Source organism: Lepisma saccharinum, unplaced genomic scaffold (genome assembly GCF_977018435.1).
Source record: "Lepisma saccharinum unplaced genomic scaffold, izLepSacc3.1 HAP1_SCAFFOLD_450, whole genome shotgun sequence".
Lineage (NCBI taxonomy): Eukaryota > Metazoa > Arthropoda > Insecta > Zygentoma > Lepismatidae > Lepisma > Lepisma saccharinum.
Window position 1 is genome coordinate 230,139 of NW_028143147.1, and position 14,415 is coordinate 244,553.

Consider the following 14,415-nt stretch of genomic DNA (forward strand, 5'->3'; position numbering starts at 1 on the left):
GAGGATTACGTTTATTCCTGTGTAAAGGATTCCATTTTTGCTTCTCAAATATTTACAGCAGAATTAATCAATTTTCTGTGATTTGCATAATGCACAGGATAATTGAGACCTCAAAGACTTACAAAGAACACTCATGCCCAGGCTGAGATTCGAACCTGGGACCCCTGGCATCGTAGCATGCTGTGCCAACCACTCTGCCACAAAGATCGGCAATCTTGTAAGTGTGTTCTATTACTTTGCATGAATTCACTCCTCATGTTAAAAGCCTGAGATATATCTTTCATTTTAAATTTTGAAGAAAAATTAAAATCCCCAAAATATTTGCAGTGCATTGCACAAATCTCTGGACGATAGATACAGATTCCTCTTCGCAGTACCATATACTGTTTACATAAATATAATGAAAATGTAGGTTAGAATGGACTTCTGGCAAAGTTAGGTGTATTCATTTAAAACCATTCCTTGCCATGTGTCATTCGTGGATCCTTTATATTTTCTCTCTTTCTCTGTAATTATTTTGTACTGACAGTTAACCTTTAGAAGTCTTCCAATAGCCTTTATGGGTGTGTCTCCTGTCAAGGAAAAATGGGGGTGCAATTTAAGTTGTGAAGTAAACACTGCCTCTCCTGTACGAACATTGCCAAGGGTAATTCTACCACTGCATGTCTGTGTGTTTCTTGCCATACAAAATATCTTCATAAAAAATACTTCTTGAACCATGCTGCACATACAAAACAGTTGGATACCTGCAGTGTATCCAACTCATATTTGTTTCATCCTGTCGGCAGTGAAGTCAACAAAACAAATAGCTGATTGGCAAGTTGAAAAGTACAGCATGAGCCTAGGCCCACTTGGGAGTGGTAGACAGAAAGGTTCCAGTGAGAATAAAAAAGGTTCCTCACATTATGTGTGGCATTAGGTACGTGTGCTTGAAGACAACGTAAAACAGCATGCTAAAAAAAAAACATTGGCTCCAAACACAATGGTAAAACAGATGAAAGTCACAGCGAAATATCAGGCAATGTCAGGGCTAGCTCAGTAGATTAGTTGGTAGAGCAATGCCATGGTATGTTCCATTCCCTGGTTTGAGTCCTGTTCGAGCCTGTAATTTTCGCTGAAATTTCTACTTTTGACTTCTTTCCACAATCATCACAAGAAAAGTGGTTGGAAGCTAGTGCAACACCATCCCTACAGAAATATCCCTGTGCATGGAAAAGAAGCAAAGCAAAGGTTTGGCAACATCAGATAAACTAATCATACACTTTAAAATGGGATCTGAAGCACTATGCAATGTGTCTCCACCAGGGACTGAGGGTGTAAGAGGTAACGCATCGAGAAGGCACCCAAATGTCAAGCTCACTTCTATTATAAGGTGCTATCAAATGAAAAGGTCAATTTCCATGTACAGAGTTTATTACTGACATTGGGGTCAGTCATTCCATGCCATTTCAATGAGGTCATGACACCCACCAACTCCGATTTCGATTAAATTTGGTATACTCCCTTCCTTTATGGTTGAAAGAAACCCCCTAATTTTTTTTCACTCTATCTCAAATGGTTTTCATTTTACAGCACTTTCAAATGTCATCAAATCAGTGTTGTCTGTCACTCTTGAGACCCTTGACACAAGATATACTTGCTTACATTTTATTTCTTTTCTCCTTAACCAATCATCAGATCTCTGAAATTTTTCACAAAGTTCAATGAAATAATGAGGATTTCAGAAAAAAATACATCAGCACTCAAAAAATTTTTACAAATGCCTATAAAAAGCCTAATAATGGATTTTAGCCTAATTTTTGTGGTGGGAAAACTCGGTTACGAAAATCTGAATTTTCATCATGTGGGTATGATGGAACCAAAAACTTTTGATGATGAAAATCATTGCAAAGACAATCTCTTTAGCTACAAAAAAATAAAATTTTTGGTTTTTTTATTCCTTCTAACGAAAATTTTAAGATTTTTGGAAATTGCCTAAAATTTCAGGGTCAATCCGTGCCAAATGGTCCAGCAGTGGTCGTTCGACCATTTTTAAAATTTTTCATTTGTCTGTCGTTGTAACCTCTGTACAAGGGTAGTTCAAAACAGGCATTATTTTTCTAAAACTAGACTTTGTTTGAAAATGGCGGCCATTTTTGTTTCATGACTTGCAACATTTTTGACCTATGCGGACAGTTGCGATAATTATGATAACTCAGCTAAGAAAAATTATAGAAATCTGGGGTAAAAAACATTGTTTTCAGTACATTTCAGGCTACATTTATGTTCCGTATCTTTTTTCACCACATCTAATGCAAATGGCTGAAATTTAGGGTCAAAACTGACTGATATTCAATTCTGAAGTGAAATCAATGTAAATAAATGTAAATCATTGCAAAGACAATCTCTTTAGCTACAAAAAAATAAAATTTTTGGTTTTTTTATTCCTTCTAACGAAAATTTTAAGATTTTTGGAAATGATGTATACATCGAAATCGGAATTTATGGGTGTCAAAATCTTAGGTTTTGCGTTGATTTGATGTGGAATGACCCATTGACTACACAAATTTGCCATATGAGGTAAGGCACTTATCCCACTTGGGTACCAACTGATGAATGCCCTGGTAAGTCCTTGGGTTGTGAGGCAAACCATTCTGTCACTGTCACCTGCAGATCTACATCTGATGCATAGTGGCATCTTCTGAGGTGTTTCTTCATTGGGCTGAAAATGTGGAAATCACATGGACTCAAGTCAGGACTGTAAGCAGGGTGGTTGAGCACTTCCCAACCGAAGGAATTCAACAGGTCCTGTGTTTGAACGGCGACATGGGGACGAGCATTATTGTGGAGTAAAATGATGCCTGTGCTGAGCTTGCCGGGTCACTTATGCTTTATTGCTGTCTGCAGACGACACAGTGTTTCGTAGTACATGTTGGCATTAGGTGTGTCCTTTTGCAAGGAACTCCACTAGCAGGGGACCACGGTCATCGAAGAATACGGTCACCATGATCTTGCTGGCTGATGTTGTTGCCCGACATTTCTCAGCTCAGCCCGGTGGCTGCTGAAACAACTGATGCCTGAACACAAAGGAAAATGCATGGGCATGGTGCTGACATTCCTGCAGGGTTATCATGATGATGATGATTTTCTCAACTGGATCATCACAGGGGATGAAATGTGGGTTGCATACAGCACCCCAGAAAGCAAGCAGCAGTCCATGCATTGATGTCACAGTGGATCTCCATGCAGGATGAAGTTCAAACAGACTGTGTTGATGCGAAAACTGATGTGTAATGGTGTTCTGGGACAGACAAGGCATTCTGCTCATCAAGTTTCTGCCCAGAAGTGAGACTGTGAACGCTAACCATTACTGTGAAACATTAGGGACATTGCGACGAGCAATTCAGAATAAGTGACGCGGTAAGCTTGGTGGCGGGGTGATCTTACTACATGACAATGCGAAGCCGCATATGGCTAGGTGCACTGCAGCCATTCTGGACAGCTTCGGTTGGGAGGTGTTCGATCATCCATCATACAGCCCGGATCTCGCTCCCAGTGATTACCACCTGTTCTTGCACCTGAAAAAGTTCCTGTCCGGTCAACATTTTCACAGTGACGAAGAGGTTCAGATGGATGTCACACAGTGGTTTGGTGCCCAGGCAGCAGACTTCTACGATGCAGGTATACAGAAGTTGGTCCCACGCTATGACAAGTGCATGATTCCAGCGGGAATTATGTTGACAAGTAACTGGACAAGTGCTGTACCTGTGGCAATAAATCATTGAATGAAATAATGTTTTCTTTTTGTTCACGAGCCCAGGGAAACTTACTTTCTGGATGCACCTAATATCTTCACTGCTAATGTGAGAAATTTTCTATACTGGAATAACTAACATATTGATGTTTATATCAATTCTTTCTCACTTCCTCACACTACCATGCATTTCAGTTAATTTATTATTAATAATACAAATGTAATATGATATTTAAAAGTTTACCATCTCCTGAAAGATGACTTTTTACACTAGAGGAAGAATAATGTACAAATAACAGTGCCAAAAACAAGACAAATCATAAACACTAACACAGTACGTACCATGTACACAGTTCCCATTGAACACATAACAGGAACTTTTGCAATACTTCATAATTATAATTTCTCATCTATTTATAATGATGGTTGAAGTGGTGTTTTAAGTCCACTATATGCACAGTAAGGCTAATCGGGACTGGACCTACAGTTTAAAGTGGGATCCGAACCACTATGTGCCTCCAGCGAGTATCGAACCCGGGACCCCTTGATTACAAGGCGATGACGCAACCGTTGCGCCATCGTATTTATAATGATGATTGAAACCATAATTGTCAAGCAAGTGTACCACAGATATATGCCTCACATTTCCCCATTGCACAAAAGAAAACTGTTGGAAGTACATGCATTTTATAACAATAAAAGCAGAGTACCTTCACTAAAATTACAGGATAATAATTTAACCAATTTGGTTGTGCAGACATGTATGATTCAGTTTTAACCCTCATTTCATTGGATGTGTTGCTAGCATGCAGAAGTTGCTATTTGAGCCTCTATTCCTGATATTCACAACGAGGTGGCAAATGAGTACATGTCACTCAGAAACAAACCAATCAAAAGCATCATGACATGCTGCACAAACTTGAATTTGATTGGTGAATCCTCAAGCGACATTTGATACATTTAGCTTGTCGCTTCAATGTGAAATCTCCCTAAGGCTGCAGGCAAAGAACTGAGCACATTTTAAAGCCAAGCTCTGGTACATTGATACAGTATAGTTCCGATGGAAAATTTACATAATAATATAAATACTTTGAACTGCTTTGCACTGTTATAATTTTAAAGTATTGGTATCGACTCAGCCGTAATTGCAATAAAAAAAAACACATTGAATTACCCAGGTACAGTGTGTCCAAGAAGTTCCCATAACCCTAGATATATATATATATATAACATATTTATTTATTATGACATGTATTTATCTATTTCGATTATAACATAATTGCGAGCGAACAAAATCAACATCAAGTTACCATGACAACATAAAATATGAAAATTATGGCTATTCAGCCCATTAAACATTCTAATAATATTCAACACCTAAAGTCATAAACGTTCTAGGGCTTGTTATTCAACAGGTTGAGTTTGTTCACTACCAATTGTCATGTGAGTATAAAGCGAAAGTGTTCCGCATTCTGGCCCTGCGGGCTAAGGCATCATGCTTTGGGCTTCGACTACGAGATGTGTGAAGGTTCGAGTCTTCTGGGGAAAGCGTAACAACTTTTCTCTGAGATTTCGGCCTGTCTATGGGCTGATGGCCACCAACTATTGTGAGTAAATTGGGAAGCATAACCCAGTCATGGAAGCCTACAACAACATTGATTTCCCCCCTCAGCAGGTGGAAGGTAGGCCTTGGCCTTCATAGACTGTTATGCCACCGGTTATTATAAAGCGAATGTAAAGAATACTGGCCAGTTTTCAACAATCACAACAAATAGTAACAAATCTGCACTCTGTTGGTTGTGGTAAAAACAAAAATTGTAACAGCATATCTCTATAAAACAGTAAAGTGCATGTTTGTTAACTTCCATACAAACTCCACATGACCCAATCATTAACATTAAATTACATGTAGTTACCTACCGTCTCCTCAGAAGATGAGCACGTTCTTCTACAGTGTGTTCTTCTGTTGCATACTTTGGAAGGCTAGGATGAGAGGCATGTACTGCATTTTGAGATGTGGCGGGGGCATGCCAAGTGGCTGACGTACCACTTTCTGATCTGGCAATTAACAACAGCAAAGACATACAAGGTTGCAACAGCGACTACAAAATATCAAGATGAATCAGAGCAGAAAAACAGTGATTTTTTTTTAAAAAAAGGAAATGTAAGTCAGAAAGGACAAAAAACAGGTGTGCCTCTTCATAAGAATTTTTATGCATTGCACAGTGCAGAGAAATATCTACCTTGGCCCATTTTATTTTCTAGGAGTAGATAGTTTGCATGTTGAACTTTGCAACTTCAGGCTAGAATACGTGCATTGGCTCCACACAGTGGCAGCAATTGGGTTCCAAAACTGGGGGGAGGGGGCAAAGACAGTATATTTCCCTTTGTAGATAAGGTTTAGCATAGTACAGGGGCAAAAGTGGCAAAAATTAGGGGGAGGCACTGCCCCCCTTGCCCCACACATTCTCATTCTCAACTATAGTGAAAGTTACATGATCTGTCACACTTTAGCTGCCAACCCCACTGCACTGCTTTTCACGAGAAGCTAGCTTTGAGTTTCGGTTTGTTATTAAGTCCATTGGTATGAGTTTCAGTTTGTTTTTAAGTGCACTGGTTTGAGTTTCAGTTTGTTTTTAAGTCCACTGGTTTGAGTTTCAGTTTGTTATTAAGTCCAATGGTTTGAGTTTCAGTTTGTTTTTAAGTCCAATGGTTTGAGTTTCAGTTTAGTTTTAAGTCCATTGGTATGAGTTTCAGTTTGTTATTAAGTCCAATGGTTTGAGTTTCAGTTTGTTTTTAAGTCCATTGGTATGAGTTTCAGTTTGTTATTAAGTCCATTGGTATGAGTTTCAGTTTGTTTTTAAGTGCACTGGTTTGAGTTTCAGTTTGTTTTTAAGTACACTGGTTTGAGTTTCAGTTTGTTTCTAAGTCCACTGGTTTGAGTTTCAGTTTGTTTTTAAGTCCACTGGTTTGAGTTTCAGTTTGTTTTTAAGTCCACTGGTTTGAGTTTCAGTTTGTTTTTAAGTCCAATGGTTTGAGTTTCAGTTTGTTTTTAAGTCCAATGGTTTGAGTTTCGGTTTGTTTTTACGTCCACTTTATGAGTAGAAAAACTGATCGCAGGTACATTTACATTTTAAAGTGTGATCCAAACCACTATGTGCTTCAACCGAGTATAGAACCATAGACCCCTTGATTACCAGGTGACGGTACTAGCATTGTGCCACCAGGGAAGTCTGGATAAAATTGTAAGTGGACAGCACCCTGATGAGGGTGGAGATAAAATTTAGCATGGTTCAGCACATTAATATTTTAAGCACTTTGCAGTAATAACAAGTTATGGAGAACATCTTATGATCTTATCTATTAAAAACAATTTAAAATAAAATACTATGGATCCTGCTTTAGGAATATAAGTAGATATGATTATAACTTTACAAAACCAATATCTCTATAAATAGCCTGTAATTTAGTGCACATTCCTGCCATTTGATATTGCTTTAATAAAGGTATAATTTACATTCCCTGGATTTGCAAAGTAATTTTTACAATACACTGCAGCCTGCTCAGTGTCTGAGCACATGAAGTAGTTGACTTTTCATCTTGCCACTGAAGTTTGCTGCTTTGAGTCCCAGTCTGGACATTGTATTAGCTAAAAGTGACTCTAAAAAACAAAGTCACAAATTCAGAACCCATTGCACTCACCTAGGTGGATGCATTAATATTGGAGAAGCGAATTAACCATTCTAGGTTTTCACAGAATGTTTGCCACTTAATATCAAGTTGGTAGAATTTTGGTTATTGGTACAGGCCAAAATTTCAATTTGGTCCATCCCCATAAAATGCATATGAAAAGGCACAATTATTTGAGACATCACAATGGTTATTCACAAAGTTTATTAAGTAAAATCAATAGTAGAGTGTGCAAGAGAAACACAGTAACACAATACTTTCATGGTGGAACCATTCAGGAGATGGTCTTACTTACAGAAATGGCATTTTACATGAGTATCACAGGCATTGGCGTGTCCAGGATCTTTGAAAGAGGGCAAGGTGGGGGTGGTTGGTATACTTTTTCTGGTATTCAGCCTTAATTTTCCCATCTTTTCTTGCCTTCAGTTTGTTTAGGAGTGTTGACCCCCACCAACCCCCTTTGGGCACACCATTGATCAAAATGGCAAAAAATTGAGTAAATACTGAATAATTACTGACCATATTAATATATATGTATATATTATCTGGCATACACCACTACCATCGACGGTTTTGGCATACCTATTTATTCAAGCTATAATTTTTACAAAGATAAGACATGTTTTCATTATTGGCATATGCTTCACTGATCAACCCTATAAAGAGTGTCACTTTATGTGAACAGGAGTGTACTACATGTTTTCATTTTGTGCTAAAAAGTTAACAAAACTGTAAACAAAGGTAACCTAAAGTAGTGAATAATTTAGGAACCAGATAATTAAAAACCTGGCCTTCAAATCAGAATATATAAACTTTCCAACAATTATGGAGAGTCTGTGCACAAGAAAAGTTTTCATAACTATGTTACTTTGTCAGTACACAATTAGTTACTACTGGCTTAGGAAAATTATTTGTCTTTAAATGAACTACAAAAAAAAATCTGTCATGTTTCTGGAAAGTTGCTATGTATCCCCCAAAATGCAATTGCAATAACAAAACAATCAAATTGCAGTTATCAACAAAAAATACTGATTTTTATTTACTAATCTTTTAAAAACTGACAAATTACAGATCAAGATGATAAAACTGACTATGACTGTCATTACTGACCATTTTCCACCCCTCGCATCACAATTGATCATGTCAGTAAATATATTAAATATATTTGTTGTAGGGTGCAGTAAATGCAGTGTAGTTTATGTATTGTGTAGGTAAAGTTTCACACTTTTACATCGAATTTATTTGGTCCTTTCAATTTGAAAGGAAAACTGTTTCAATTAACACAGGTTCAAAAACCATCTCCTGAATGATATAAATGATCACTGGCAAGTACACGCAAGCTACTATGATTGATTATATATGCAAACTACACATATTTATATTAGTGTGCTTAGGAACTTAACAAACAGCAGGGAAAGAAAATAACACGCTGTTATTCAAGCAATCTAAAGGTTAAGTTTTCGAATAATACAAATTGGAAGCTGTTTCATTAGTAGTTAGCAAAAATATCTTAAATAGTTGTTACTAGGAAATGTATACATACCAATTATACATACAAAAAATAATGCAAGACCTCACAAATACATGTTTTTTACTTTAGAGTTTGCAATATTTCAGTTTGGCTTTCTTACAGTGCCAGAGCCTCGTTATAGTTGTTGCAATAGTTGTTACTGATTCCTGCTTCTTCTCCTCTTAGCCTGAATAATATAAGAATAGTACTTTTTTTCAACAATAGATGGCAGTGTCGGATTTGTCATCATATGTTTGGCATTTTGTTTTCCAGTGAGAAACAGATAGTTCTCCCATGTGCCATGGAGGCACGTACAAAGATTGTGGAGGTCCACACATTCTCGATCTTCGCCGCAGTAAGGGTAATGTACACAGCATCATGCTCCAGATATCCAAGCCTCAGGTGCACATCGACAAGAGGCTGGGTGAGCTCCATAGCTGCTTATACAGGGACATTGAGGGAGCTTTCAGACCAAAGTGACAACTGGCATGGTGCCCCTTCAGTTTAAAGAAAAACATTCACAGTGCATGCACACACAACAGATCAAAGTGACATGGTGTACCGAATAACAACCAACTCCGAGCGACATGCAACTGACACGAGACGCTTGCAGCTTGTCGTGTCTCTTCAGTTAGAAATGTTGCATTGACTACTGAGGGGTTCTCTTCCAAGTGACATATGTCATTTGTTGCTTGTCATGTGTTGCTTCGGTCCGAAAGCTCCCTAACAGAAGAATTCCCACCTAGGAAAAGAACACAGATCTCCTCAGATACCCTACTGCAGCTCAAATTCCAAGTGGGGACCTTTATATTTTGCGGTTGACTGAGCACCATAAGGCATTATATGAAAATCTGCTTGGCATGCCCTTGACCCCAAAGGGACTGTCATACCACAGAATTTGGTTTCCTGTAGGGTTGAGCATATACAGTCAACTCTCGATTCTACGACCCCGGGTATAACGACCCTCTCGAAGTAACAACCCTTTTCCCGGGAACCGTGAAAAATTTAGAAAATTTTGGAAAAAAAAGTTGAAAATTGAAGGAAATCGGCCGAAAAATGCGTTGTTTTTTCCTCCACTCATTCCCTTTACGAGCGCTCTACCGCTCACAATTAGGTCTGAACTAAAAATAGACACCACCACACAATGCTTGAGTGATATCCAATAGCACTTGACCTCTGCCCTCTCCTCCCTCAAGTGCACCAATGTTACCCCACACCCGACTGCCGCTACCCAACGCACCAGGCTTGTTTTGTCACGCTTGCTCTTGGATACGCGAGAAGAGAAGATCGAATGTGCTTGGATGTTATTTTAAATCGACTTGACTTGTTTCCTTGTCCTAAGAGCTGCTGAAAACTAGCGGGGGAGGGTGGGAGCAGCCCGAAATGACTGCTGGACTTGCAGTCTTTGCCAATGTGTATGGCAGGTCAAGCTCTTTCATCAATAAATACACCACCTTGAAATATAAGATCGCAGGAATGTTCGAAAATACAGATGCATGGCGCCTGGAAGTCTGGCCCATCTGTCCAGCTCTGACCTACAGTTCAGCAGGTTCCCGTGAGTGATCAACTCTCGGCCTTGTAGCCGACAACTTCCGGTAACCGCTTTCATTCAAAACGTGTTCTTTGTTCCCTGCAACACTTCATAAAAAAGCGAAACTGTTAGAGATAATCAAAACCACAAAGGTGAACTAAAGATTGTCAACCCGCTTAATGCATTGTCATCCAGGTTTCCACAAAAGTTTACTTCGATCTTACGTGCATCATAACTCCCGTTTCCCACTTCATACGTTTTCCTAATTGTGTCGATGTCGTAATATCTGCCAAAAAAGTGTTCCGTTGACTGACTGACTTCTCCCTCTTTTCCTGTCAGCAAACGTGGGGGCGGGGGGGGGGGACGATGCAGATTGTTTCAGCCACGATTTTCTTGCTGATGCGGGCTGATTACAGTCGAAGGTGGAAAAGGAACCACCCCTCTTCCTTTCCTTTGACGTCTAAAATGGGGCAACCAGTTCTGGATATATTCTTGAAAACGAACAAAAACCATGAACAAATGACCCTTTCCCCAGCTCATTCTCCGCCACTGGTGTGCACGGCAATGTTGATAATTGCAGAATTCAGTTTTTTTTATTTATTTATTTATTATTATTTTTTTAATGCTGTTATCTGCATAGGAAATATTGCCCGTATTATTGTCTGTTGCATGGTAAAACGTAAAGCAAGGGTCATTTCTTTCTTCTTTACACTGCTGTTAAAAGTTCCGTCTTCGACAGTTGCGTTATCTTTAAAATGCTGGGACTTTTCTCTTCACCTGCTCGAACTTCCAGCTCGAACTTCCAGCCGGTCTCCTTGTTTTTACGATGCAGCTGGCGCCAGTGTTTTGTCTAGCGCCTACAAAGCTATTGCTTGCCGATAACAGCGATGACTCATCCAGAGCGAAGGAAAAAGTTATTGTTTTGAATCTCGCAAAAGCAAAGCTGTTTTGATTTGACGATAAAGAAATTGGATCTCCAGAAAGGAAAACAAGAGTTAAAATAACTTCATGTTCTGCGCCTTCTGATAAGCAAATCTGTAAATTTAATTTGCATCCGCTTTTCTTCAGAACCATTCATGTGGAGGAAAAAAAAAAGTGTGTTTAATGTAGGAATGGTCGCTGAGACTGATTAAAAATACATTATTCAAGGGGAAAACGTTTGGAGGGGTGGGTGTTTGACATCGAGAATACTCCTACATCCAACATTAAATCGTCGATTAACGTGAGAGTAAATAACGATCTACCATTTTGATATGTGAAAATGCGCAGTTTCATAAAGCTTGTTTTCAGTTCATTTTATGCTGATGGGCTAATCGGGACTAAATATACAGTTTAAAGTGAAATTTAATTCCAAACCGGAATGATTATTATCGACTGCGCTGTTTAATGACCTGTCCTAGAATACCCATTGGGTGAAAACAAATCGCAAGTTGCGCATTTCCTTTTTCACGCTGGATTACAATGCAAGTCAAGGAAGGATTTTGGACTGCTCCCTTGAATGGGGAAGAAGGGTGAATGAAGTTGGTTGAAGCAAAGAAAAGTGACTTTTTTACGATGTATTTTACACAGCCGAACCAGAACGAAAATTACAGCCCTGTATTTTTTTTTTTTTTTTTTTTGTCTGGTACCTAGAGAGGTTGTGTTGTTTCTCCCGAGAGATCTAATCTTACCAGTTAATCTTGTAACAGACAATGCTCCAGTAAACCTGTATAAAATCCAACATTCATTCTGCCCGATTATCTCAAGACTTTTGCTGGCACCAGTCTGACTGGTGTCAAAATTCTTCGAGTTTTGCTTGCAATAAGCGAGAGATTGTTTTCCTTTCCATTGGTCTCGGTGCAAACAGGTTTCTCATGAACTAGAATTGTAAGAATTTCCTGGAAACGCAACGACTGTGCACAATTGAAACAAAGTAACATTATTTTAAATTCTCTTTTGTGAAAACTTTTTCATGTTCTATTTTTCTTCTCACAACACGCATCCTGTGCATAACAGGTTGTATAACTACCAGGATAAATGTTGTTACCATCTCCTAGGCATCTTTGTGTCAGTTTGAGCTCCCTTTAAGCTGAAAATTGGAGCAAATTCCAATAACGACCCCTTCGAAATAACGACCCTTTTCCCGGGAACTGTGAAAGGTCGTTGAATCGAGAGTTGACTGTATTGATTTTTATGTATTGGTATAGGTCGACCAATGGCATCGGTATCATAAAGTTTAATCACTGATATCAGCCTATATTTTTCCTGAGTCCACAGAAATGGCATGTACTACTTTTGTGGAGTCTAAATATCCTGGAAATTATGCAAAATGCATAATTTACATTATCTTTCTGATTTTAAGAAGATTCTCACGCCATGTGTAGAAATCATATTTCTTACCTTACAAATCGTCTAGAAGTCAGAAAAATAAAAAGTAACACAGAACAAACACATTGCACACCAAAACAATATTTCGAATGACATTTGTGAAAAATATTGTGGTATATATCGCAATACACACTGGAGCTGATTTTGTATAAAACGTCCGAGCAGCCACACTGTTCACGAGCTCTCGCCTGACTGGCGCAACATTCTTACTGGCGTGCATATAAAGAAACAAATGCATGTTGCTACGCGTGCAAAGCGCTGTGTTCTTGATGTGACATTTCAAAGTTAAAATAAACACATGATTATCATACATTCTCCCCCCCCCCCCCCCTTGGTCGTACAATAGACCAAAATAATATTATACTGTACTTCACCTTATAACTGCAAATTGTTATATTGACACTAAACTGCACTAAACACTAAACTATTGTTTAAAATCATCTTCGATGGGAAGTGGTACAATCTTGACGACTGGTCTTCTGTATACACCTCCTTTAGTCTTGACGTCGATGACGCGAACAAATCCATCCTTACCAGGATATACTGCTTCAATGATGCCGAGATTCCAAACAAGGGGAGGAAGTCTTTCATCCTTCAGTATCACAACGGTACCGGCTTGAATCTTCTGCTGACGAGTCCACTTGGATCTCTGTTGTAGTATTATTTTCCTGTAGTTTACGGTTATTACAAGCATAAGAAAACAGTTTTTTCTTTGTGACGTTTCAGGAGAACACACGCTCCTTTCATCAGACATTTATTTTCATTTTGACTAAAGATACAGTTATAACAATGGTTAGTAATTTTTAAACAAAAAGAATCTGTTATATAATGGATGTTGTCAATGTTACATTGTTGTAATATAGCAACTTAACTGTGAAAAAAGCAGTCTATTTTATTTTTATTTTAGAATTTTTTAAATTATGAATCCCAAATATCATCAGGTAATTCAAATTCATCATTGTTTTCACAAAGTCTCTTGATGTTTTCTGTTACATTAAATTTTAAAGATGGTGGCTTACTCCATTTGTGAAAAAGAAAACTCCACACTGGATCTATGTTACCATTTTCATTATTTAATTTATTCCAGTGTTCTTCTGCAATGAACGAGGCTTCCCAGACATTCAACTCTGTGTTTCCCGTTAATCTTTTTAAAACCCTTCTCTTTTTAATCAAATGCTTCTCTTCGATGATATGAGTTGACAAACCTGTTCTTGGGTTTAGATTTATAATGTCCAAATCATGTTCGTGCCATCTTATTGCCATTTTCCTTGCTGTTTGGCCCACATAATCTTTTGAACATGAACAACTTATATTATATATTCCTGTGGTTTCCACATCTGGTATTATATATTCCTGTGGTTTCCACATCTGGTAGCGAGTTTCTCATTTTGAAACTCAGGAATATATAATATAAGTTGTTCATGTTCAAAAGATTATGTGGGACAAACAGCAAGGAAAATGGCAATAAGATGGCACGAACATGATTTGGACATTATAAATCTAAACCCAAGAACAGGTTTGTCAACTCATATCATCGAAGAGAAGCATTTGATTAAAAAGAGAAGGGTTTTAAAAGATTAACGG

At 38.2% G+C, this 14,415-nt stretch overlaps 1 protein-coding gene across 1 annotated transcript in view; it reads right to left on the reverse strand.

Moving 5' to 3' along the window:
- LOC145982843 (transmembrane protein 94-like) overlaps nt 1-9,368 on the reverse strand; it is a 42,382-nt gene extending 33,014 nt beyond the window's left edge. The window contains exons 1-2 of the mRNA XM_083116207.1: nt 9,249-9,368; nt 5,654-5,835 (exon numbers count right to left, since the gene is read on the reverse strand). Coding sequence (XP_082972333.1) covers nt 5,654-5,835; nt 9,249-9,368 — 302 coding nt within the window. The remainder of the gene's footprint in view (nt 1-5,653; nt 5,836-9,248) is intronic.
- Between the last annotated feature and the right edge of the window lie 5,047 nt (nt 9,369-14,415).